Source organism: Ranitomeya imitator, chromosome 1 (genome assembly GCF_032444005.1).
Source record: "Ranitomeya imitator isolate aRanImi1 chromosome 1, aRanImi1.pri, whole genome shotgun sequence".
Lineage (NCBI taxonomy): Eukaryota > Metazoa > Chordata > Amphibia > Anura > Dendrobatidae > Ranitomeya > Ranitomeya imitator.
This window is the reverse complement of record NC_091282.1, coordinates 528,455,878-528,480,213: the sequence shown is the minus strand read 5'-3', so window position 1 is coordinate 528,480,213 and position 24,336 is coordinate 528,455,878. Positions and strand designations below refer to the sequence as shown.

The following is a 24,336-nucleotide window of genomic DNA, read 5'->3' as shown; positions in this document are numbered from 1 at the left end:
AATAGGGTTGGGATTAGGGTTAGGGGTGTGTCAGGGTTAGAGGTGTGGTTAGGGTTACTGTTGGGATTAGGGTTAGGGTTGTGTTTGGATTAGGGTTTCAGTTATAATTGGGGGGTTTCCACTGTTTAGGCACATCAGGGGCTCTCCAAACGCGACATGGCGTCCGATCTCAATTCCAGCCAATTCTGCGTTGAAAAAGTAAAACAGTGCTTCTTCCCTTCCGAGCTCTCCCGTGTGCCCAAACAGGGGTTTACCCCAACATATGGGGTATCAGTGTACTCAGGACAAATAGGACAACAACTTTTGGGGTCCAATTTCTCCTGTTACCCTTGGGAAAATACAAAACTGGGGGCTAAAAAATAATTTTTGTGGGAAAAAAAAAGATTTTTTATTTTCACGGCTCTGCGTTATAAACTGTAGTGAAACACTTGGGGGTTCAAAGTTCTCACAACACATCTAGATAAGTTCCATGGGGGGTCTAGTTTCCAATATGGGGTCACTTGTGGGGGATTTCTACTGTTTAGGTACATTAGGGGTTCTGCAAACGCAATGTGACGCCTGCAGACCATTCCATCTAAGTCTGCATTCCAAATGGCACTCCTTCCCTTCCGAGCCCTCCCATGCGCCCAAACGGTGGTTCCCCCCAACATATGGGGTATCAGCGTACTCAGGACAAATTGGACAACAACTTTTGGGGTCAAATTTCTCCTCTTACCCTTGGGAAAATACAAAACTGGGGGCTAAAATATAATTTTTGGGGGAAAGATTTTTTTTTTAATTTTCACGGCTCTGCGTTACAATCTGTAGTGAAACACTTGGGGGTTCAAAGCTCTCACAACACATCTAGATGAGTTCCTTAGGGGGTCTAGTTTCTAAAATGGTATCACTTGTGGGGGTTTTTTACTGTTTAGGTACATTAGGGGCTCTGCAAATGCAATGTGACACCTGCAGACCATTCCATCTAAGTTTGCATTCCAAATGGAGCTCCTTCCCTTTCGAGCCCTCCCTTTCTCCCAAACAGTGGTTCCCCCCCACATATGGGGTATCAGCACACTCAGGACAAATTGGTCAACAAATTTTGGGGTCCAATTTCTCCTGTTACCCTCGGGAAAATACAAAACTGGGGGCTAAAAAATAATTTTTGTGGGAAAAAATTTTTGTTTTATTTTTACGGCTCTCCATCATAAACTTCTGTGAAGCCCTTGGTGGGTCAAAGCGCTCACGACACATGTAGATAAGTTCCTTAGGGGGTCTACTTTCCAAAATGGTGTCACTTATGGGGGGTTTCTACTGTTTAGGTACATTAGGGGCTCTGCAAACGCAATGTGACACCTGCAGACCATTCCATCTAAGTCTGCATTCAAATGGCACTCCTTCCCTTCCGAGCCCTCCCATGCGCCCAAACAGTGGTTCCCCCCCACATATGGGGTATCAGCACACTCAGGACAAATTGGGCAACAAATTTTGGGGTCCACTTTCTCCTGTTACCCTCGGGAAAATACAAAACTGGGGGCTAAAAAAAAAATTTTTTTACGGCTCTGCATTATAAACTTCTGTGAAGCACTTGGTGGGTCAAAGTGCTCACCACACCTCTAGGTAAGTTCCTTAGGGGGTCTACTTTCCGAAATGGTGTCACTTGTGGGGGGTTTCAATGTTTTGGCACATCAGTGGCTCTCCAAACGCAACATGGCGTCCCATCTCAATTCCTGTCAATTTTGCATTGAAAAGTCAAACAGCGCTCCTTCCCTTCCGAGCTCTCCCATCCGCCCAAACAGTGGTTTACCCGCACATATGGGGTATCAGCGTACTCAGGACAAATTGTACAACAGCTTTTGGGGTCCAATTTCTTCTCTTACCCTTGGGAAAATAAAAAATTGGTGGCGAAAAGATAATTTTTGTGAAAAAATATGATTTTTTTATTTTTACGGTTCTACATTATAAACTTCTGTGAAGCACTTGGTGGGTCAAAGTGCTCACCACACCTCTAGATAAGTTCCTTAGGGGGTCTACTTTCCAAAATGGTGTCACTTGTGGGGGTTTCAATGTTTAGGCACATCAGGGGCTCTCCAAACGCAACATGGCGTCCCATCTCAATTCCTGTCAATTTTGCATTGAAAAGTCAAACGGCGCTCCTTCCCTTCCGAGCTCTCCCATCCGCCCAAACAGTGGTTTACTTCCATATATGGGGTATCAGCATACTCATGACAAATTGTACAACAACTTTTGGGGTCCAATTTCTTCTCTTACCCTTGGGAAAATAAAAAATTGGGGGCGGAAAGTTAATTTTTGTGAAAAAATATGATTTTTTATTTTTCTGGTTCTACATTATAAACGTCTGTGAAGCACTTGGTGGGTCAAAGTGCTCACCACACCTCTAGATAAGTTCCTTAGGGGGTCTACTTTCCAAAATGGTGTCACTGTTCAATGTTTAGGCACATCAGGGGCTCTCCAAACGAAACATGGCGTCCCATCTCAATTCCAGTCAATTTTGCATTGAAAAGTCAAATGGCGCTCCTTTGCTTCCGAGCTCTGCCATGCGCCCAAACAGTGGTTTACCCCCACATGTGGGGTATTGGCGTACTCAGGACAAATTGTACAACAATCCTTGTGGTCCATTTTCTCCTGTTACCCTTGGTAAAATAAAACAAATTGGAGCTGAATTAAATTTTTTGTGAAAAAAAAGTTAAATGTTCATTTTTATTTAAACATTCAAAAAATTCCTGTGAAGCACCAGAAGGGTTAATAAACTTCTTGAATATGGTTTTGAGCACCTTGAGGGGTGTAGTTTTTAGAATGGTGTCACACTTGGGTATTTTCTATCATATAGACCCCTCAAAATGACTTCAAATGAGATGTGGTCCCTAAAATAAAATGGTGTTGTAGAAATGAGAAATTGCTGGTCAACTTTTAACCCTTATAACTCCCTAACAAAAAAAAATTTTGGTTCCAAAATTGTGCTGATGTAAAGTAGACATGTGGGAAATGTTACTTATTAAGTATTTTGTGTGACATATCTCTGTGATTTAATTGCATAAAAATTCAAAGTTGGAAAATTGCGAAATTTTCATAATTTTCACCAAATTTCCGTTTTTTTCACAAATAAACGCAGGTACTATCAAAGAATTTTTACCATTGTCATGAAGTACAATATGTCACCAGAAAACAATGTCAGAATCACTGGGATCCGTTGAAGCGTTCCAGAGTTATAACCTCACAAAGGGACAGTGGTCAGAATTGTAAAAATTGGCCCGGTCATTAACGTGCAAACCACCCTTGGGGGTAAAGGGGTTAAAATTGTTATCATGGATTGCTGTACACCTAATATCTCAAAACTTTTTTTTAAGGCAAAGTGTTTGTTGCACTACAGCTGGCGATAGAAATTGTGGCAGTGAGTTCTTCTGCAGGATTCAACAAGCTCTATCAAGCCACGTTAGATTGGTACAGTGGATTCTGCTTTATTGTGTTTAGTGCCTTGGTATTCATCAGCATTATTCCTATTGGGTATGTACATAACATATATAAATCTGTATATAGCCGTTAACTGTATACACATCTGTTTATTAAAAACATTATTTTTAAATATATACATGGTTGTGAAAAGTATAGAAGCAGGCATACAGTTATGTGCAAAATAGCAGCAGTCTAACATAACATGTATAATTACTGTTTTTGGCTGAAAAGATCATACAACATGAGAAAAAATTCATGACTAGATGTAGGCGAGTAATGAGCAACCGACAGAATTAACAATCATGACACGCACACTGCTAATTGGGTGTTATTGACTGATTTAATAAAAGGGGGTGTTCTAATTAATAGCAGTGTGGCGCTCAATTAGATACTTAATTCATTCTGTGAAGAATGAGGACCCAATTTAAAGAAGGAGGGCAGCAAATGTTGTACCTGCTGGTTTTACCTCTTGCTCAGTGAGTGAAATGGTTTGCTCCAGACATTGTACCAAAGCAGAAATAACTGATCAAGAAGATGATTGGAGTGAGGAAAACATATAAAGAAGTGCAGAAAGTAATTGGCTACTCAGTTAAAAAGATTCCAATGATTTAAAATAGCAAACAAAACCCAAAAGATGGGTGGGAAAAGAAATACTACTATCTGCATACAGTGGGGAAAAAAAGTATTTAGTCAGCGACCAATTGTGCAAGTTCTCCCACTTAAAAAACTATGAGAGTCAAAATGAGAAAACAAATCCAGAAAATCACCTTGTCTGATTTGGCAAGATTTATTTTGCAAAATATGGTGGAAAATAAGTATTTGGTCACCTAAAAACTTACAAGACCTGTAACTTCTTCTTTAAGAGACTCCTCTGTCCTCCACTCGTTGCCTGTAGTAATGGCACCTGTTTGAACTTGTTATCGGTATAAGAGACACCTGTCCACAACCTCAGTCACACTCCATACTCCACTATGGTGAAGACCAAAGAGCTGTTGAAGGACACTAGAAACAAAATTGTAGCCCTGCACCAGGCTGGGATGACTGAATCTGCAATAGGCAAGCAGCTTGGTTTGATGAAATCAACTGTGGGAGAGTGATGAGCAAGAATACTCGCCACTACTTGGTGCAAGCCTGAGCATCTCACTGCTCGAGATGCTCGGAGCTCGCCGAGTATTTCCGGGGTTGCTCGGTGGGAGCCCGGGTCCACACCCTGCATGTTTGGTGCTCATTAGAGAGCCAATGAACATGCAGGGATTGTCTGCCACACACTGTAATGCCGCAGCCATGTTGGTTGTGGAGCAACAAAAGGAAAAAGTGAGCAGCACAGCCTAACTGTCCAGAGATTCCCAACGGTGTGTGATTAACACAACAACAGGTCGTCCGATGATAAGAGGAGGTGCTCGCGTGGAATGAACTGTGAATCATACGAACATGGAAGAAAAAACGCGGCAGCACTCACTACTCTTGCAGTTCAAGTGTCCTTTATTGAAACACACGGGAACACATCTTCACGGCTCGGGGGAGTGAAACAGACAAGGAGTGCGGCAGACAGGACGACGGCTGTTTCGCGCTGAACAAGAGCGCTTCTACGGGTCCATGCCAGAGAGGAAGTGACGCCTGGATAAGTAGGTGAGTGAACACGAACGATGTGGTGAGTCTGTATACCAATATCCCGCAGAGATTGGGTGTGGATACCATCAGACGTATTCTAAGAACTACTGATAAAGGTCAGAGATATATTGATTTTGTGTGTGGGGGCTTAGATTTCATATTGACGCACAATGCTTTCACTTTTGCTGGTACCTGGTACAGACAGACCAATGGGACTGCCATGGGGACCCCGGCTGCATGTACTTTCGCCAATCTATATATGGTGGTTTTTGAGGAAGATCATATCTACTCGTTTGACAACATTTTTTTGAAACATATCAAACTCTTTTTGAGGTATGTCGATGACATATTTGTGGTTTGGGACGGCACTGAGGCTGAGTTCGATTCTTTTGTGAGTTATCTCAATGGTTGTAATACTATGGGAATGTCCTTCACCCATAAGTTTGGGGGTATAAGCCTAGAATTTTTGGATGTGCTTGTGGAGGTTTTGGAAGGTAACGTTTGTACTTCAATTTTCCGCAAACCGACTGCGGTGAATTCCATTCTACATTATGACAGTTTTCATCCTGATCACACCAAGAGATTCCTACCTTATAGCCAGCTCTTGAGGACCAGACGGGTGAATAATACTCAGAGAGGCTTTACACGGCAGTTTGAGGAACTATTTTGTAGACTCCGTGACAGGGGGTACCCGGATGAGCTGTTGAAAACTACGTCAGAACGGGTAGAGGCCATGCCAGGGGGTGTGATGGAGAGATCGTTGGATATATCTAAACAGCAATTTACCTTCTGTTTTCAGTACGGCCCAATGGATAGAGAGATAAGATCGGCTATCCGTAAGCATTGGCATGTCTTAGAGAGGGATAGAGAGCTAGCAGCGAGGAACACAGGAGGACCATTGGTGTCTAACAGACGGGGAACACGTATTAGGGATGTGCTGGTTCACAACCGTTTAGTGATAGACAGAACCACTTGGTTGAAACAAGCTGCCCTTAAAGGCAATTATCGATGTGGTCATTGTAAATACTGCCAGTTCCATATTATGGGTAGGATGTTAAATATTGGTCCGATAACACACTATGTTCGACAATTTATCTCATGTAAGACCGAGTATGTGGTCTATGTAGTGCTTTGTCCCTGCAAGAGATTCTATATTGGTAAGACTATTCGTAAGCTATACATTTCAAATCAGTTCTCTCAAGTAAAGGGGTTCCGAGATTGATTGATCACATCAGAGAGAGTCATGGAGGAAACCTTGAGGTGTTAACATTCGCAGGCATCGAGAGAGTGACCCTGCCGATACAGGGCGGCGAACTTCACAAAATATTGTTAAGACAAGAGGCTAGGTGGATTATGCGGACACGGGCAACCGGTCCAGCAGGCCTGAATGACAGAGTGGATATGTCTGTCTACTTGTGAAGGTACCTTGCAGGTTTTTTTCCTCCGTTAGCCTCTTTTTATTTTTATTTTTCCCTTTCTCTTTTTTTGCATTGACACTTGTCTCTGCCTGCTCATGTATGATGCCGTGATCGCCTGTTCTCGACCTATGGCCATTTGTTATGCTGTTTGTATTTTTCCATAGGCTTCTCTCCCTGTAACATGATAGGCGGGATCTAGTGCCATTTACCCTTTTTGCCTTTATTGGGTTACATCGTAATGTGATTTACATGCTTGTCACAAGTTTGCAGGATTGTGTTCATGATAATTTTGTGTCTGTCCATGTATGCAATGTGTTTGTTTTTAATGTGCACAGTGTACCTTGCTATTGTCCGATTGGAGGTTGACACAGGAGGAGTTCGTGTTCACTCACCTACTTATCCAGGCATCACTTCCTCTCTGGCATGGACCCATAGAAGCGCTCTTGTTCAGCGCGAAACGGCCATCGTCCCGTCTGCCGCACTCCTTGTCTGTTTCACTCCCCCGAGCCGTGAAGATGTGTTCCCGTGTGTTTCAATAAAGGACACTTGAACTGCAAGAGTGGTGAGTGCTGGCGCGTTTTTTCTTCCATGTTGGTTGTGGCATTACAGTGATTGACTGGCCGCACAGTGTCTTCAGGTCTATATCAGACCTGGTGCCGCCATACTCGTCACAGTCAGCTCCAGAATCAGTCAGTGTAGGGAGAGTTGCTGCTGAGCTAGGGTGAGATTTGTTTGCTTCATATTTAGTGTGGGTATACCATATATAATACGCATATCCATCCCAACTAACAGTCCTTCTGAGGACTACTAAAGCTGCATAGATATCAGTGCTAGGCAGGCAGGCAGTATATGTGGCAGACATCAGTGCATATAGCAAGATGGTCCATTCCAGTTCTGTCTGTTCCTGCTGCTGCCTATTACAGATATTTCTTGACATAGCCCCAGGTATCGGGGGCCAGGAATAATTTTTTTTGAGATCTTAATCCTGATTACTTGCTTTAAAAGCAATTCAGCGAACACAGTTTTTCTGCTCCATTTGCTTGTTGGCACTGCAGAATACAGTCAGATCCTTTCCATATTACAGCACTAAAAATCCAGCTATTTTAAACTGGGGTTTGTCCATCACATGGATCACATCAGTGCGCTCAAATTTGTGCCATTTCAGGCCTCCATTTAAATTTTTTTGCAGTGACTTAGCCAAGTTAACCATACAAGCCAGATATTTTGAACTGGGGTTTGTCTGCCATACGGATCACATCAGTGCGCTCAAAATTGTGCCATTTCAGGACTCCATAAAAAATTTTTGCAGTGTCTTAGCCAAGTTATTGACACCAGTTTGCTGAAAAAAAAATTCCTACAGGCAAGATATTTTAAACTGGAGTTTGTCCATTACACTGATCACATATCAGTGTATTCAAAATTGTGCCATTTCAGGCCTCCATTGACATGTTTTTGCAGTGTCTTAGCCAAGTTATTGACACCAGTTTGCTGAAAAAAAAAATAGTTACCTACAGGCCAGATATTTTAAACTGGGGTTTGTGTTGTGAATTCCGCTCTTGGGCTCCCTCCGGTGGTTATAAGTGGCACTTTTGTGAGTTCTGCTCTTGGGCTCCCTCTTGTGGTTTCTAGTGGTATGACTGCTCCTTGGAGTTAACTGTCTTCAGCTGTTTCCACTGATCGTCTTTTCTGTTCAACTATTTATGCCTGGCTCTGTCCTTCAGCCAGTGCCACTTGTAAATGGTTCCTGTTTGGATTCACATCTCTTTGGAGTTCCCTGTTATCCTGACCAGTTCAGCAAAGCTAAGTTTTTGCTTGCTCTTTTCTGTTCACAGTTTGTGGACTTATCCGTTCTGTGCTTCTATGTTTGTCCAGCGTTATCAGTATGAATTAATTCTGTCTTGCTGGAAGCTCTGGGAAGCAGATTTACCCTCCACACCATTAGTCAGGTGTGGAGATTTTTAGTAAACTCTGTGTGGATTTTTGTAGTGTTTTATACTGACCGCACAGTATTCCATCCTGTCCTATCTATCAAGTTAGACTGGCCTCCTGTGCTCATCCTGGTTTCATTCTGTGTATGTCTTTTCCCTCTCCACTCTCAGTCATTATTTGTGGGGGGCTAATCTATCCTTTGGGGATTTTCTCTGAGGCAAGATAGTTCTCCTGCTTCTATCTTTAGGGGTAGTTAGCTCTTAGGCGGTGACGAGGTGCCTAGGGAGAGTTAGGAGCACCCCACGGCTACTTCTAGTGTTGTGTTGAGCTTAGGGACTGCGGTCAGTACAGTTACCACTTCCTTCAGAGCTTGTTCCATGTTGCTCCTAAACCACCCCATCATAACAGGTTTGTCCATCACACGGACCACATATCAGTGCACTCAAAATTGTACCATTTCAGGCCTTCATTTAAATTTTGTTGCAGTGTCTTAGCCAAGTTATTGACACCAGCTTGCTGAAAAAAAATAGTTACCTTCAGGTCAGATATTTCAAACTGGTGTTTTCTGTCACATGGATCACATATTCAGCCATTTGTAGTGAACGTGGAAAATATTGTCCTCCATTCAAAATGGGCAAGGCACGTGGCAAGGTACGGGGAACTGGACATGATGGTGATGGTGATGGTGCATGCAGAGGCCGAGGCCGTGGGCAAGCTGAAATTGTGCCACAAAAAACACCCACATCTTCTCGCCTGACCTTCCTGTCCCAAATACTAGAGGACCGGAGCAGCACAACACTATGGAACCCAGAGCAGTGTCAAAAGGTTGTTGGTTAGATATTAGATAATGCTTCCTGTCACTTTGCCACCAGCAACACCCTGTCTTCCACAAGGTCAAGTCTCAGTAGTCGTGAGCATGGACTGCATATTCTGCACCATGATCCTCCTTCCTCCCACCATGCCGAGTGCCCGGAGACAACAGATCCCACACTTGGACACTCCGAAGAGCTTTTCACTTTTCCATTTATAGATTCAAGCCTCTTGCCCGGTTGACTTGAAGTCGGGCAAGAGGAGAAGGCATGTAGCGATGCCCAAATATTTGAGCAGCCATGGTCACACGAAGGCAATGGTGGTAAAGTGTCGCCAGAGGTGGACGATGATGAGGCACAATTGCCAGAAAGTCAGGAGGAGGACCAGGGTGCGGAAGTAGAAGACAAGGTGGTGGATGATATAGGAACTGACCCAACCAAGCAGGAGGACATGAAGAGCGAAGACAGTAGCACACAGCAGGAGGGAGGCATAGCAACCCAACAGGTAGGAAGAAGCAGTGTGGTGGCCGCAGGTAGAAGGCGTGCAACCGTTCCCTGTAACACCAACACAACGGAAGTTGCCAGTACAACTGTTAGGTCTTGCCGAGTCTGGTTGTTTTTTAAAGACTCTGCCCATAACCCCAAATAGGCCATTTGCACCACTTACTAGGCCAGCATCAGCAGGGGTAGCAAAACTATTAGCCTGACCACCACCAGCATGATCAGGCACAAGGCAGCAAAGCACTCGACTCTGTGGGCTAAACCCCAGGGTCTAGGAACAACAGTGTCTGCGGGTGACACCACTGCTTGTTCCACTGTTGTGCATGCAAGCCAATCCCCTGTCCATGGTGAGTGCGAAGATGCCTCCTGCCCTGCACCTGTTGTTGCAGCCATTCAACTATCACCATCAGCAAGCACATCCATGTCCTTGACCCAGTGCAGCATTCAGTTGTCCATACCCCAGTCCTTGGAACGCGAACGCAAATATGCAGCCAACGCCCCACAAGCCACACTACTACATTCACACATTTCATGACTACTTTCTCTCGATATGTTACCTTTTAGGCTCATGGAGATGTAAGCTTTCCGCAACCTGATGGCAGCGGCAGCCGTCCCTCGGTACTCAGTCCCCAGCCACCACTATTTTTCCAGTTGTGCCATCCTCTCATTACACAAGCACATGTCCCACATCATTAGCCGTGCCCTCAACAATGCACATACTTGGAAAGTCCACCTAACCACGGACACGTGGACAGCTGCTTGTGGGCAGGGGTGGTACATCTCACTGACAGCACACTGTGTTAACAAAGTGGAAGCAGGGACCCAGTCAGACCTTGGGATGGAACACGTCCTCCCGATGCAGATGATTACAGGCCCTACGTCAATCAGGGTTAGCCCCACAGTCTACAGCTCCTGAACTTCCTCCTCCTTCTCTTCAGCCTCCATCTCCGAAATGACCACATCAATCACAAGCTGGAAGCACTGATATGCTTAGATGACAAACCGCACAATGCTGAATAGTTGTGGACAGCTCTGAAAGAGCAGGCAGATCTGTGGCTGACACCTTTGAACCTAGAGCCAGGCATGGTCATGTGTGACAATGGCCGGAACCTGGTGGCAGCTCTGAGGCGAGGTGAGCTCACACATGTACCATGCCTGGCCCATGTGCTTAACCTCATGGTTCAGCAGTTTCTCAAAACCTACCCAGAGCTGCCAGATCTGCTTGTCAAAGTATGCACCGTGTGCCCATTTTGGAAAGTCAGCTACAGCTTCTGCAACCCTTGCCATGCTTCAGCAGCGTTTGCAGCTTCCGGCTCACCGACGTGTGTGTGATGTCCCCATATGTTGGAACTCTACACTGCAGATGTTGGGATGGATTTGTGAGCAGAAGAGTGCAGTTGTTGACTACCAGCGTCAACAAGGCTGTTGGCATTCAGTTCAGGCTCCACACATAAGACCTCAGGAGTGGACATCGTTGTCAGACAAAAGTACCATCCTCCAAAACTTTGAGGACTCCACCAAGATGGTGAGCGTCGATGACGCCTTAATTAGCTTCACCATCCAGCTTCTCTGTGTTCTGAAATGCTCTCTGCTCACAATCAAAGAGGATGCATTGCAGGCAGAGCATGATGAGATGGAGAAAGGAACATACAGGGTGATTACACACAGCCCAGCCTCATCTCATCCCAACGTCGACTGGGTGGCAATGAGGAAGAGGAGGAGGTGGAAGAACAGGAGCTACTTTCATTTGCTATAGACGGTACTACTACAACTGTCATACCATCTGTTCAGCGTGGATGGCCTGAGGACAGGGAGGAGGAAGAGGAGAGCATGGTCAGTCATCCTCTTGGTGAGGACACAGAAGTCTTGCCTGTTAGCAGTCTGGCACGCATGGCTGAGTTTATGTTACACTGCCTTTCCCGTGACCCTCGCGTTGTCAAAATTTTGGGTGACAGTCATTACTGGTTGGTGACACTTCTAGACGCACACTACAAGGAGAACTTCCTATCTTTTTTTCCCAAGGCGGACAGGTCTACTAAAATGGGGCAGTACCAGAAAACCCTTGTTGCAGAATTATTTAAAAAATTCCCATCGGAAAAAAAACTGGCGGCAGAGGTCACAGTTCCATGGACAACAAAGGAGTACAGGCGAGAGAGACACAACTCCAATCCAGCAAAGGCAGAGGAACACTGTCAAAGTTCTGGGAGAGTTTTCTCAGACCCTCCCAACGCACAGGCCCTAAGGAGCGGGGTACTGTCAGAAGGAGTGCAAAGTTTGAAAGTTTGGGAAGATGCTCCGTGATTCCTCTATGCCATCTAATTACTGGGTATCCAAGCTGGACATGTAACATAAAGTGGCTCGCTAAGCCTTGGAGGTCCTGGCTAAATGAAAATGCTGACAGCCTGACTCTTATAAAAAAGGAACAAGGGCTGGATTGAGCCAGACTTCTCAACACCACCGAATGATAGCAGCGTAACATAAACTCAAATCCAGTGTCTTTTTTGGGGAGGTTTATTCTCATGCACCTCTTCACACCCACACATGGGTATACGCTTCCTGATTTTGGCTATTTGCTGTTGTCTGCCTCCTTCTCCTCATCCTCATCCTCCACCACCATATCACCAGGGTGACCGATGCAACACCCACATAATTTTTTTAAAGGGTGTTTATGATGCCCGTAAAAAAATGTATACAGTATGTTCATGTATATCCCCAGGGGTAAATGTTTGTCAGCCCATACATTTAGTACATGGGCATTACAAGAATAGACCCACTCCTTTCTAATGGAAACATTTTTTATGATGCCCTCCTCCACATCTCTTCCAAGAGGCATTGCAGTGACTTAAAATTTTTGGCAGCCCTTGCATTCACTGATAGGCAAACACTATAGGAGACCCGCTTTTTTCTAATGGGAACATTCTTTTATGAGGCCCTCCTCTACGTCTCTTCCAAGGGACATTGTAGTGCCTCCAAATTTTTGGCAGGCCTTGCATTCACTGCATAGGCTAACAGTATGGGATACCCACTTAATAATAATGGGAACATTGTTTTCAGAAAGCCCTGCCGTACGTCTCTTCAAAGGGGTATTTGGGTACGTCTACATTTTGGGCAGGCCTTGCATTCACTGCATAGGCAAACATTATGAGAGACCCACTTAATAATAATGGGAACATTGTTTTCAGGAAGCCCTGCTGTACGTCTCTTCAAAGGGGTTTTGAGGTGCATCCAAATTTTGGGCAGCCCTGTCACTCACTGCATGTGCAATAACAGTATAGGAGACCCACTGTTTAATAATGGGAACAAAAAAGCACAGCCGGCTGATAGCTCTCTAAGAATAGTAAAGGCCGCCTGATGGTCCTATAAAAATAGGCTTTGTGACTCTGAGTCTCTCCTTCATAAATGAAACAGAATGTGTCTGATGATGTGTCACACACCACATGCCAGATAAGGTTGTAAATTGTTAAAATGACATTTCCCATTGAATGCATTTGTCTTGGTTGAAAGCAATGCTAAAGTTCAAAAATGCATCAAAAACCCTACGTGTGAACATAGCCCCAGGTGCGGAGGAACATTTTTGTTTTTGGCTATTTGTTTTGCCTTCTATACAAGTCATTACCCTGGAAAGGATATTCCTTAACATATTTCCCAGGAAAATCTATTTTGGTTTCATTTTTGTATGTTTTATTGTGAGTCTGTAAAAGTGGCATAAGACTTTGACAACATTGTTCACAGCAGTGACCTGGGAGTCAGAATTGCTACCAGGGGTCTTCCTCATACTGTTCCTATGTCATTTGAGCACTGTTCCCATCAATTTCTGCAATTTCTAGTCTCTCTGCAGACCGCCGGGGGGGGGGGGGGGGATGGGGCGCCAGAAAAATGCTCAAGTTTCCCATAGACTTACATTGGGCTCGTTGATTGAGTCGAGCACCCGAGCATTCCAATTTGCTCGACCTGGGCAATGGGCACATGAGCATTTTAGTGCTCACCCATCACTACTGTGGGAGCAATAATAACAAAATGGAAGACATACAGTACAAGACCACTGACGATCTCCCTCGATCTAGGGCTCCACGCAAGAACTCACACAGTGGGGTCAAAATGATCACAAGAACGGTGAGCAAAAATGGCAGAACCACATGGGGGGCCTAGTGAATGACCTGTATAGAGCTGGGACCACGTAACAAAGGCTATCCTTAGTAACACACAGGGACTCAGATCCTGCATTGCCAGACGTGCCCGCTGCTTAAGCCAGTACATATCTGGGCCCGTCTGAAGTTTGCTAGAGAGCATTTGGATTATCCACAAGAGTATTGGGAGAATGTCATATGGTCTGATGAAACCAAAGTAGAACTGTTTGGTAGAGATAAAACTCGTTGTGTTTGGAGGAGACAGAATGCTGAGTTGCCTCCAAAGAACACCATACCAACTGTGAAGCATGGGAGTGGCAACATTATGCTTTGGGGCTGTTTCTCTGTTTCTCCAAAAACCTTTGGAGGGAGTTGAAAGTCCGTTTTGGCCAGCAACAGGCCCAAAATATCACTGCTCTAGAGGAGATATGCATGGAGGAATGGGCCAACATACCTCCAACACTGTGTGCCAACCTTGTGAAGACTTACAGAAAACATTTGACCACTGTCATTGCCAACAAAGGATATATAACAAAATATTGAGATGACCTTTTTTAATGACCAAACACTTATTTTCCAACATAATTTGCAAAATAAATCTTGCCAAATTAGACAAGGTAATTTTCTGGATTTGTTTTCTCATTTTGACTCTCATAGTTGTGGTCTACCTATGATGTCAATTACAGGCCTCTCTCATCTTTTTAAGTGGGAGAACTTGCACAATTGGTCGCTGACTACTTTTTTTCCCCACTGTATATCATAGAATCACAAGAATGGCAAAGAAGCATCTAATGATCAGATCCAGGAAGATCAAAGAAGATCTTCAGTAAACTGTGAGTCCTGCAACCATCAGAAGACGTCTACACGAAGCCAAGCTATTTGCAAAAAACCCTCGTAAAATACCATTGCTGAAAATAAAGATGTGTTGGAAAGGTTACAGTTTGCTAAAGAACACACTGACTGGCCTAAAGAGAAGTGGCACAACATTCTATGGACAGCTGAGAGAAAGATTGTTCTTATGGGTCTGAATGCCACAAAAAGTTTGTGAGAATACCCATAAACACTGAATTCAAGCCACAGTACACTGTGAAGACTGTAAAACATGGAGGTGCAAGCATTGGGCTGATTTATCACATACCATTCACCATGGACAAGTTTGAATACATCAAAATACTGAAAGAGGTCATGGTGCTTTATGCAGAAGTAGGAATGCCCCTGAAATGGGTTTCAGAAGGACAGTGAACCCAATTTCTCCAGCAAACGTGCAACATCATGGTTCCAGAACAACAAAATTGATGTTATGAAGTGGCCAGCCCGATCTCCAGACTTTAATCCGATTGAGAATTTATGGAGTGACAACAAAAATGATGTTTTTGATTGAAAAAACCTAAATTTGCAAAAGAACTGTGAAATGTAACCCAGTCAGTTTGGGCTGGAATATCTGTTCGCAGGTGTCAGATGTTAGTTTATTCCATGCCACATAGATGTAAAGCAGCTATCATAAATAAAGGTTATACAACTAAATATTAGTTCAGTGATTAACAGAAAAGTTATGTCTGTGAATAAATTTCAGTTTACACTGTAAATATCCAAGTTTGCAAGTGAAAATGCAGTCACTGCTATTTTTTAAAACAATGTGTTATTCCTTTTTCTTCATTTTCAATGTAAAAAATTTATATTACCGGTATGTTCATATTTCCATTTGGATTTGAATGTGCAGTGCTCCCAGTGCCTATGTGTATGTCATGTCTGTGGTAGTGGAACAGTGGACCGAGGAGAGCCTGACAGGGCTTAACTAGGCGAACACATGACTCTTCGCTAAATGGTGGGGTTAGACTTGACTCAAGACGGATGCCATGTGCTACTCCAGGACAGACCTCGAACACACAGCAGCTGACCCCAAAGGGAAAGAGAGCTGGAATAGCAGGTGCTTGCAGGGATGGCTGGTATACAGGCAGGCACAGTAAGTGGTACAAGTACGGATGATATACAGGTAGGCATTGCAGGTGCAGGTAGGTATGGCAGGTGCAGCAATGTACGGCTGGTATACAGGCAGGCACAGCAAGTGCAGGCAGGTACGGCTCTTATACAGGCAAGTGCAGGCAGGTGGATAGCTGGTATACAGGTGAGCACACCAGGTGCAGTCAGGTATGGCTGGTATACAGATGGGCATGGCACGCATGTGCTGGCAGGCATGTCTTGAATACAGGAATATCCTGCAGGTATGTACAGACAGATTGAAGCAGGAAAAGGCAGGAACTGGCAGATAAAGGGGACCTGAGAACTAATATGAGTGTAAACAACACAGAGTGAACATGTTGCTCAGGCACCTTCCATCAGGTGGAGGTGCCTTAAATTATAAGTAAATTATAAGTGTCTCCCAGCCATTGGCTGGGGACACTTTTGGAAGGTACGTGCTGTCTCATTAAGAGACCAGGAGCTTGCGCCCTAAGCGCAGTGCCTGAGGATCTGCCAGGGGTGCGCAGACCTTGTGAAGCAGCAGGAGGAGTTGGGAATAGCGCTGAGGTGGTGAGTGAGTCGGCATCCCTGCAGGGGGAGGGGGAATGGGAAGCATGCAGGGATGCCTACTCTGCAGTACCCACCCAACATTTATGCCCCCTCTTCTTCAAGCCTCCAAGAAATCTCTCCAGGAGGAGAGGGGCATAGATGTTCTCATTGGGCTCCCATGACCTCTCCTCAGGAACAAAACCATTCCAATCTACAAGAAAAAAGGTTTTGCTTCTTACCATTTTTGTGGCCAGAATATTCTGTACCTCGAAAACATCTTCAGAGCTGGCTAGAGCAGGAGTGGTACCCCGGTACTTGAAGAAGGACCTGAAGATGACATGCTTGAGGAGAGACACTTGGAAAGAATTGGGGATCCATAAAGAGGTCTGCAGTTTGAGCTTGTAAGCTACAGCATTAATCTGTTTGAGAACCTCAAATTGACCGATGAAGCAAGGACCCAACTTGTACAAAGTAAGCTTGAGACAGTCAAACTTGGAAGAAAGCCAAACTTTATCCCCTGGAAGAAACAGAAGCGGGTCCAGACATCTCTTGTCTGCGTGTCTCTTTATCCGTTCAGAAGATTTCATTAATGTGGTCTTGGTGTCCTCTCAGATTTTAGAGGAGCCCTTGATGAGAGCTTCAGCCACAAAAATGACAGTGGCAGTAGACACAAAACCCAGAATATTGCAGTGTTGACCATACACAGCGAAAAATGGAGATTTAGCTGAGGATTCCCTCACATGGTTGTTATATGAGAATTCGACCTAAGGCAGGCGAGTGAGCCAGTCATTGTGATGGGCAGTGAGGAAATGCTGTGGGAACTTGGTTAGGATCTGATTGACCTGCTCTACCTGACCACTGAATTGTGGATGGTAGGCTGAAGAGAAGTCCAAGATGACATTTAGGAGTTTGCAGGTACTCCTCCAGAAGTGAGATGTAAACTGTATGCCTCTATCAGAGACTTTATGGAGAGGTAACCCATGGACGTGGAAAAAATGTTGGATAAACTTCGTGGCAAGCACATGAGCAGATGGGAGACCATAGAGCGGAGTAAAATGGGTCATTATTACTATTATTATTATTTATATAGCACCATTGATTCCATGGTGCTGTACATGAGAAGGGGTTAAATACAAATTACAGATATCACTTACAGTTAACAAACTACTGTAACAAGTCCATCACAATATGCTGTCATGGAGCTGATGAAATGGGGAGAGGAAGTAATCATCCATTGGGAAGCTGTTTCGAAGTCTTATTCTGGGCACAGAAGGGACAGGACGAGATGAAATCTGCAATTTCCTTGTGCATCGAAGGCTACCAATAATACAATACCGTGAAATGAGAAGAGCCATTTTCTTCTGTCTGGCATGACCAGCCAATTTAGATGAGTGACCCCACTGAAGGACCCTCTTCTTGTCTGGTTCAGCGACATATGTCTTTCCGGATGGAACCCAGGACAAATCCACCGGAGACAGTGACCATTTTGGAGGACTCAGTGATGTGTTGAGGCTCTACCTCCTGGTCAGAAGACAGAAAGGACCCGGAAAATGCATCCACCTTATTGTTCTTGTCCGCCTACCAGAAGAATAAAATGAAAACGGACGAAGAACAGAGACCACCTCCTTTGACGCGGATTTAGCCGCTGTACAGACTGCAGATAGGCTATGTTCTTGTGGTCAGCATAAATAATTACTGAATGCATCATTATTTCAAGCAAAAAGCAACACTCCTCCAGAGCAAGTTTAATCACTAAGAGTTCTCCATCGCCTATTGAGTAGTTGCATTCTGGAGCCGAGGAGACTTTGAAGAAGAAACCAAAGGTCACCATATGACCGTAAGTAGATTTCTGGGTGAGGAAGGCTCTGGCCCTAGAGGAAGAAGCATCCATCTCCAAATAAAATTGCTTATTATTGTCACATCGGTGCAGCACTGGAGCGGAGGAGAAGGCCTGTTTTAAGGAGATCCCTCTTATCCTATAGGGGATTAAGCCATGCCAGAGTTTATATAGTATGATGGGTCATGATGAATGCCACTTTGGCTCAATCTGAAGCAAACTGATGCGCATTGATTGGTAAACCCACGTCATAATATGGTAGGTTGGTGAGTGACAACTGAGGTAGCCACGACTTGCACAGGAGCGGATGAGACTGCAGATGTCAGTGTGTCCAAGCGAGTGGTCACTGTCCACAAATAAGAAAAGATTTTGTCCTGCTGGTCTTTCTAGTAGGAAACTTCCTGGAACAGGTCAGAGATAGAGGAAGATTGAGAGCCAGTGGATTCCATGGCAAACTGTCACGTCCGTAGTAGTGGAACCACTATGCCGTGGTCAGAGGAGAGCCTGGTGGGGCGTAATTAGGCAAACATCTGAGTCATCGCTGGAGCCCTTGATGGTTATTCTTCGCTCCCAACTAACGCCAGGTGCTACTCCAAGATGGACTTCGGACCCTCAAAGTGGCAGATAGCTGGAATGGCAGGTGCTGGCAGGGATAGCTGGTATAGAGTCAAGCACCGCAAGTGCCCACAGGTACAGCTGGTATAGAGGCAGGCACGCAGGTGCAGGCAGGCATGGCTGGTGTACACTAAGGCATGGCAGGTGCAGATAAGTAGGGCTGGTATACAGGCAGGTGCAGGCAGGTACGGTGGGTATACAGGTGAGCACGGCAAGTGCAGACAAGTGTTGCCAGGCATGGCCTATATACAGGCAAGCAAGTGCTGGCAGGTATATCTTGAATAGAGGAACACACTGCAGGCACAGAAAGACAGTTACAGGCAGGAAAAGTCAGGTACTGGCAGGTAAAGGGGAACTGAGAACTAGCAAGCGTGCAAACAAGGCAGGTGGCGGTGCCTTAAATAATAAGTGTCTCACAGCCATTGGCTGGGGACACTTTTGGACGGTGTGTGCTTTCTCTTTAAGAGTGTGCACCCTATGTGTAGTGTCTGGGGATCAGCCAGGTATGCGCAGACCTCAAAAAGTAGAAGGAGGAGGAGGTGCGGTGAGACGCCATCCCTGCCAGGGGAGGGGAGAATGTGAAGCGTACAGGGATGCCGGTGGTACAGTGAATATGGAAATAAATGCAATTATGAGAATTGAGCTTTTTCTCAGTTGTTTTAAACACACTGCTATTATATTGCAAATAACGCTATAAGATATAAGTTAATGTAATATCTGTCAAACAGACCTTTTAGAGTCCAGACATATCTTCTAAAAGGGCTTTCCGGCCTTAGAGCACATGTCGGAGGTCATTTTATATAACTACAGACTTGTGAATCCTGACATTATGTGCACTGTGAAGATTCCCCGAAACCCAGGAGCAGGTGGTCATGTGACCGCAAGTATGCGATTTAACAGATTTTTATTAATTTAATTTAAACAATGATGTTTACTATAAAGAAAACAGATTTTTTTAAATAATCAAGAATAGTTATAGAATTTTTCTTTGATACACAATAGTTCTTCTTGTTTTTCTTTCCAGTATTGCAGCCTACCATAATTGGTCCAGAAGAGATCAACAGAACAATGTAGTGGTTACAGACCCACAATGAGGTTCCTGATCAATGTGGAAACATCTTTCATCGCCATTGGAACCAGCAGTGTAAACACTATGCACAACTACAGGCAGACTGTTCCCAAGTATAAATTAGTCATTAAACCACACACCAAGTGTGCCATCACCATGCAAGCAATGAGAAACGCACAGTAATTTAATTTCTAACTTGACCACAGATGTTTTTTGGTCGTACACCTCATTGTCTGTGATGCCACGGTACTGTATTCTGTTGGGATGGTGTAAGGTATCGAGTACAGAACAGTATGGAAGTAATATTGTGCAATGACGTCTTTCTGAACACACAGAATATGATTCATCCTGTAAAATATGAAATCAAATACAAAACAATGCAACAAGTAGGTACTGCTCAGTGCCAAATATGACACACAATGCAGTCCCATATTTCACACCGAATTGCAAATGTTAATGAGGGTTTTAGCTCTCAAAAAGCCAGTAAATAACCTCATCATGCCTCCGTATGTCTTGGATTTCTTTGGTGCAACAAGGCCCGTAGGCTGCTATCCATATTAAATGGGTTGTCCAGTCAAAAACTACAAGTCTGCCGTCACTCTATGTGACTGCAAACTTATGAATCCTCACATTGATCTCACTTTGCACTGTGTGGATTCTCCGGTGCCAGGATCCGCGCTCATGTGACCACAAGTATGCGATGTGTAAACTCTTGGCCACATTCCGACTAGATGGGCGCAGCATTGCATAATGCATGTGTATTGCGTGAGGCAGGGAACAGTCTAGTAGGAATGTGGCCAGGATTAAGCATATCACAGAATTCAAAAGATTCAGGCACCAATAAAAAAGATGAATATGTGCTAAGTTAAAGACAGATTTCACCCCGCAAATCAATTTCCAGGACCTCTTCTGGGTAGTGCATACACAAAAGATATTCTTATGGTACACAAACGAGAAGCAAAGAGATGGAGCACTCACCAGGTCCTTGCTGTTAAATTTTTCTTTAACCCTTATTAACCCCTTCCCGACCTGTGACACAGCGTATGCGTCATGAAAGTCGGTGCCAATCCGACCTGTGACGCATATGCTGTGTCACAGAAAGATCGCGTCCCTGCAGGCCGGGTGAAAGGGTTAACTCCAATTTCACCCAGCCTGCAGGGACAGGGGGAGTGGTAGTTTAGCCCAGAGGGGGTGGCTTCACCCCCCCCGTGGCTACGATCGCTCTGATTGGCTGTTGAAAGTGAAACTGCCAATCAGAGCGATTTGTAATATTTCACCTAAAAAACTGGTGAAATATTACAATCCAGCCATGGCCGATGCTGCAATATCATCGGCCATGGCTGGAAACACTGATGTGCCCCCCCACCCCACCGATCGCCCCCCCCCCCCCGCCCCCCGATCTGTGGTCCGCTCCCCTCCGTCCTGTGCTCCGCTCCCCCGTCCTCCTGTCCGCTCCCCCCGTGCTCCAATCACACCCCCCGTGCTCCAATCAAACCTGTTGTGAGTTCTGTTTTTGGGCTCCCTCTGGTGGTTACTGATGGTACTGGGTGACTTGTCTTTCCTGGGTTTCTGGGTTCCACCTGTTCCATCAGCATATGGGAGTTTCCTATTTAACCTGGCTTTGCTGGCATTTCCTCGCCGGTTATCAATGTATCCAGTGTGTCTTGTTACCTCTGCTCCCTGCTCCTAGAACCTTCTGGTCAAGCTAAGTTTGGATTTTCCTGTTTTGGTGTTTTGCTTTATTTGGTTTTTAGTCCAGCCTGCAGATATGTGATTCTTGCTGCTGGTTGCTCTAGTGGGCTGAAATTGCTCCTCATGTACCATGAGTTGGCACATGAGTTCAAGTAATTTCAGGATGGTTTTTTGAAGGGTTTTTCGCTGACCGCGCAGTTCACTTTTGTATCCTCTGCTATCTAGCTTTAGCGGGCCTCATTTTTCTGAAACTGTTTTCATACTGCGTATGTGCTTTCCTCTCATTTCACCGTCATTATATGTGGGGGGCTGCTATTTCTGTGGGGGATTTCTCTGGAGGCAAGAGAGGTCTGTGTTTCTACTAATAGGGGAAGTTAATCCTTCGGCTGGCGCGAGACGTCTAGGAATCATCGTAGGCACGTTCCCCGGCTACTTTTATTTGTGTGTTAGGTTCAGGGTCGCGGTCAGCTCAGGTTCCTTCGCCCTAGAGCTTGTTTGTATCTGTGCTTGTCCTTTGGTGATCCCCTGCCATTGGGATCATGACAGTATAACCGGCCCACAAAGTGTTAATTGTATTGGCTGAAGTAGGAGGATAAGTAGTCTGAGGAAGTTTTTTTTTTTTTTTCCTTCTCTTTCCCTCAGAGTTTGCTGCCTAGCCTTATTGCAGCCTGGCTACTTCCTCCTCCTCTTAATCTTTGAATGGCTCTGATCCCAGCTGTTTATCATGGACGTCCAGAGTTTGGCTTCCAGCCTGAATAATCTTGCCACTAAGGTTCAAAATATACAGGATTTTGTTGTACATGCTCCTATGTCTGAACCTAGAATTCCTGTCCCAGAGTTTTTTTCTGGAGATAGATCTCGTTTTCTTAATTTTAGGAACAATTGCAAGTTGTTTCTTTCTCTGAAATCTCGCTCCTCTGGAGACCCTGCTCAGCAAGTCAAGATAATTATATCTTTCCTGCGGGGTGACCCTCAGGATTGGGCATTTGCATTGGCACCAGGGGACCCTACGTTGCTTAATGCGGATGCGTTTTTTCTGGCATTGGGTTTGCTCTATGAGGAACCTAACCAAGAGATTCAGGCTGAAAAAGCTTTGTTGGCCCTCTCTCAGGGGCAAGATGAAGCAGAAATTTATTGTCAAAAATTTCGGAAGTGGTCGGTGCTTACTCAGTGGAATGAGTGCGCTCTGGCTGCAAAGTTCAGAGATGGCCTTTCTGAGGCCATTAAAGATGTTATGGTGGGGTTCCCTGCGCCTGCTGGTCTGAATGAGTCTATGACTATGGCTGTTCAGATTGATCGGCGTTTACGGGAGCGCAAACCTGTGCATCATTTGGCGGTGTCGTCTGAACCGTCACCTGAGATAATGCAATGTGATAGAATTCAGTCCAGAAGTGAACGGAAAAAGTATAGGCGGAAAAAAGGGTTGTGCTTTTATTGTGGTGATTCAGCTCATGTTATATCAGCATGCTCTAAACGCACAAAAAAGGTTGATAAGTCTGTTGCCATTAGTACTTTACAGTCTAAGTTCATTCTGTCTGTGACTCTGATTTATTCATTATCATCCATTTCCGTCGATGCCTATGTGGATTCAGGCGCTGCCCTGAGTCTTATGGATTGGTCATTTGCCAATCGCTGTGGGTTTAGTCTGGAGCCTCTGGAAGTCCCTATTCCTTTGAAGGGAATTGACTCTACACCTTTGGCTATGAATAAACCTCAGTACTGGACACAAGTGACCATGCGTATGACTCCCGTTCATCAGGAGGTGATTCGCTTCCTGGTACTGTATAATTTGCATGATGTTCTAGTACTTGGTCTGCCATGGTTACAAACTCATAATCCAGTCCTTGACTGGAAAAAAATGTCTGTGTTAAGCTGGGGTTGTCAGGGGGTTCATGATGATGCACCTCCAATTTCTATCGCTTCATCTACTCCTTCTGAGATTCCTGTGTTTTTGTCTGACTATCGGGATGTTTTTGAGGAGCCTAAGCTCAGTTCGCTTCCTCCTCACAGGGATTGCGATTGTGCTATAAATTTAATTCCAGGCAGTAAATTTCCTAAAGGTCGTTTGTTCAATCTGTCAGTGCCAGAGCATACTGCTATGCGGGATTATGTTAAGGAGTCCTTGGAAAAGGGACATATCCGTCCATCTTTGTCCCCTTTGGGAGCAGGTTTTTTTTTCGTGGCCAAGAAAGATGGTTCCTTGAGGCCTTGTATAGATTATCGTCTTTTGAATAAGATTACCGTAAAATATCAGTATCCTTTGCCATTGTTGACTGATTTGTTTGCTCGCATTAAGGGGGCTAAATGGTTCACTAAGATTGATCTTCGGGGTGCGTATAATCTTATACGAATAAAGCAAGGTGATGAGTGGAAAACCGCATTTAATACGCCTGAGGGCCATTTTGAGTATTTGGTAATGCCTTTTGGACTTTCTAATGCTCCTTCAGTCTTCCAGTCCTTTATGCACGATATTTTCCGTGAATATCTGGATAAATTTATGATTGTGTATTTGGATGATATTTTGGTTTTTTCTGATGACTGGGAGTCTCATGTTCAGCAGGTCAGGAAGGTGTTTCAGGTCCTGCGGGCCAATTCCTTGTTTGTAAAAGGCTCAAAGTGTCTCTTTGGAGTCCAGAAGATTTCTTTCTTGGGGTATATTTTTTCCCCTTCTACTATTGAGATGGATCCCGTCAAGGTTCAGGCTATTTGTGACTGGACGCAGCCTACATCTCTTAAGAGTCTACAGAAGTTCTTGGGCTTTGCTAATTTC

General features: G+C 44.7%; 1 protein-coding gene across 1 annotated transcript in view; it reads left to right on the top strand.

Annotated features, from left to right (window-relative positions):
* LOC138677201 (solute carrier family 46 member 2-like) overlaps positions 1-20,885 on the top strand; it is a 95,073-nt gene extending 74,188 nt beyond the window's left edge. The window contains exons 4-5 of the mRNA XM_069767149.1: positions 3,345-3,501; positions 19,830-20,885. Of these exons, the coding sequence (XP_069623250.1) occupies positions 3,345-3,501; positions 19,830-19,899 (227 nt within the window). The 3' untranslated portion in view covers positions 19,900-20,885. The remainder of the gene's footprint in view (positions 1-3,344; positions 3,502-19,829) is intronic.
* The last annotated feature ends 3,451 nt before the right edge of the window (positions 20,886-24,336 follow it).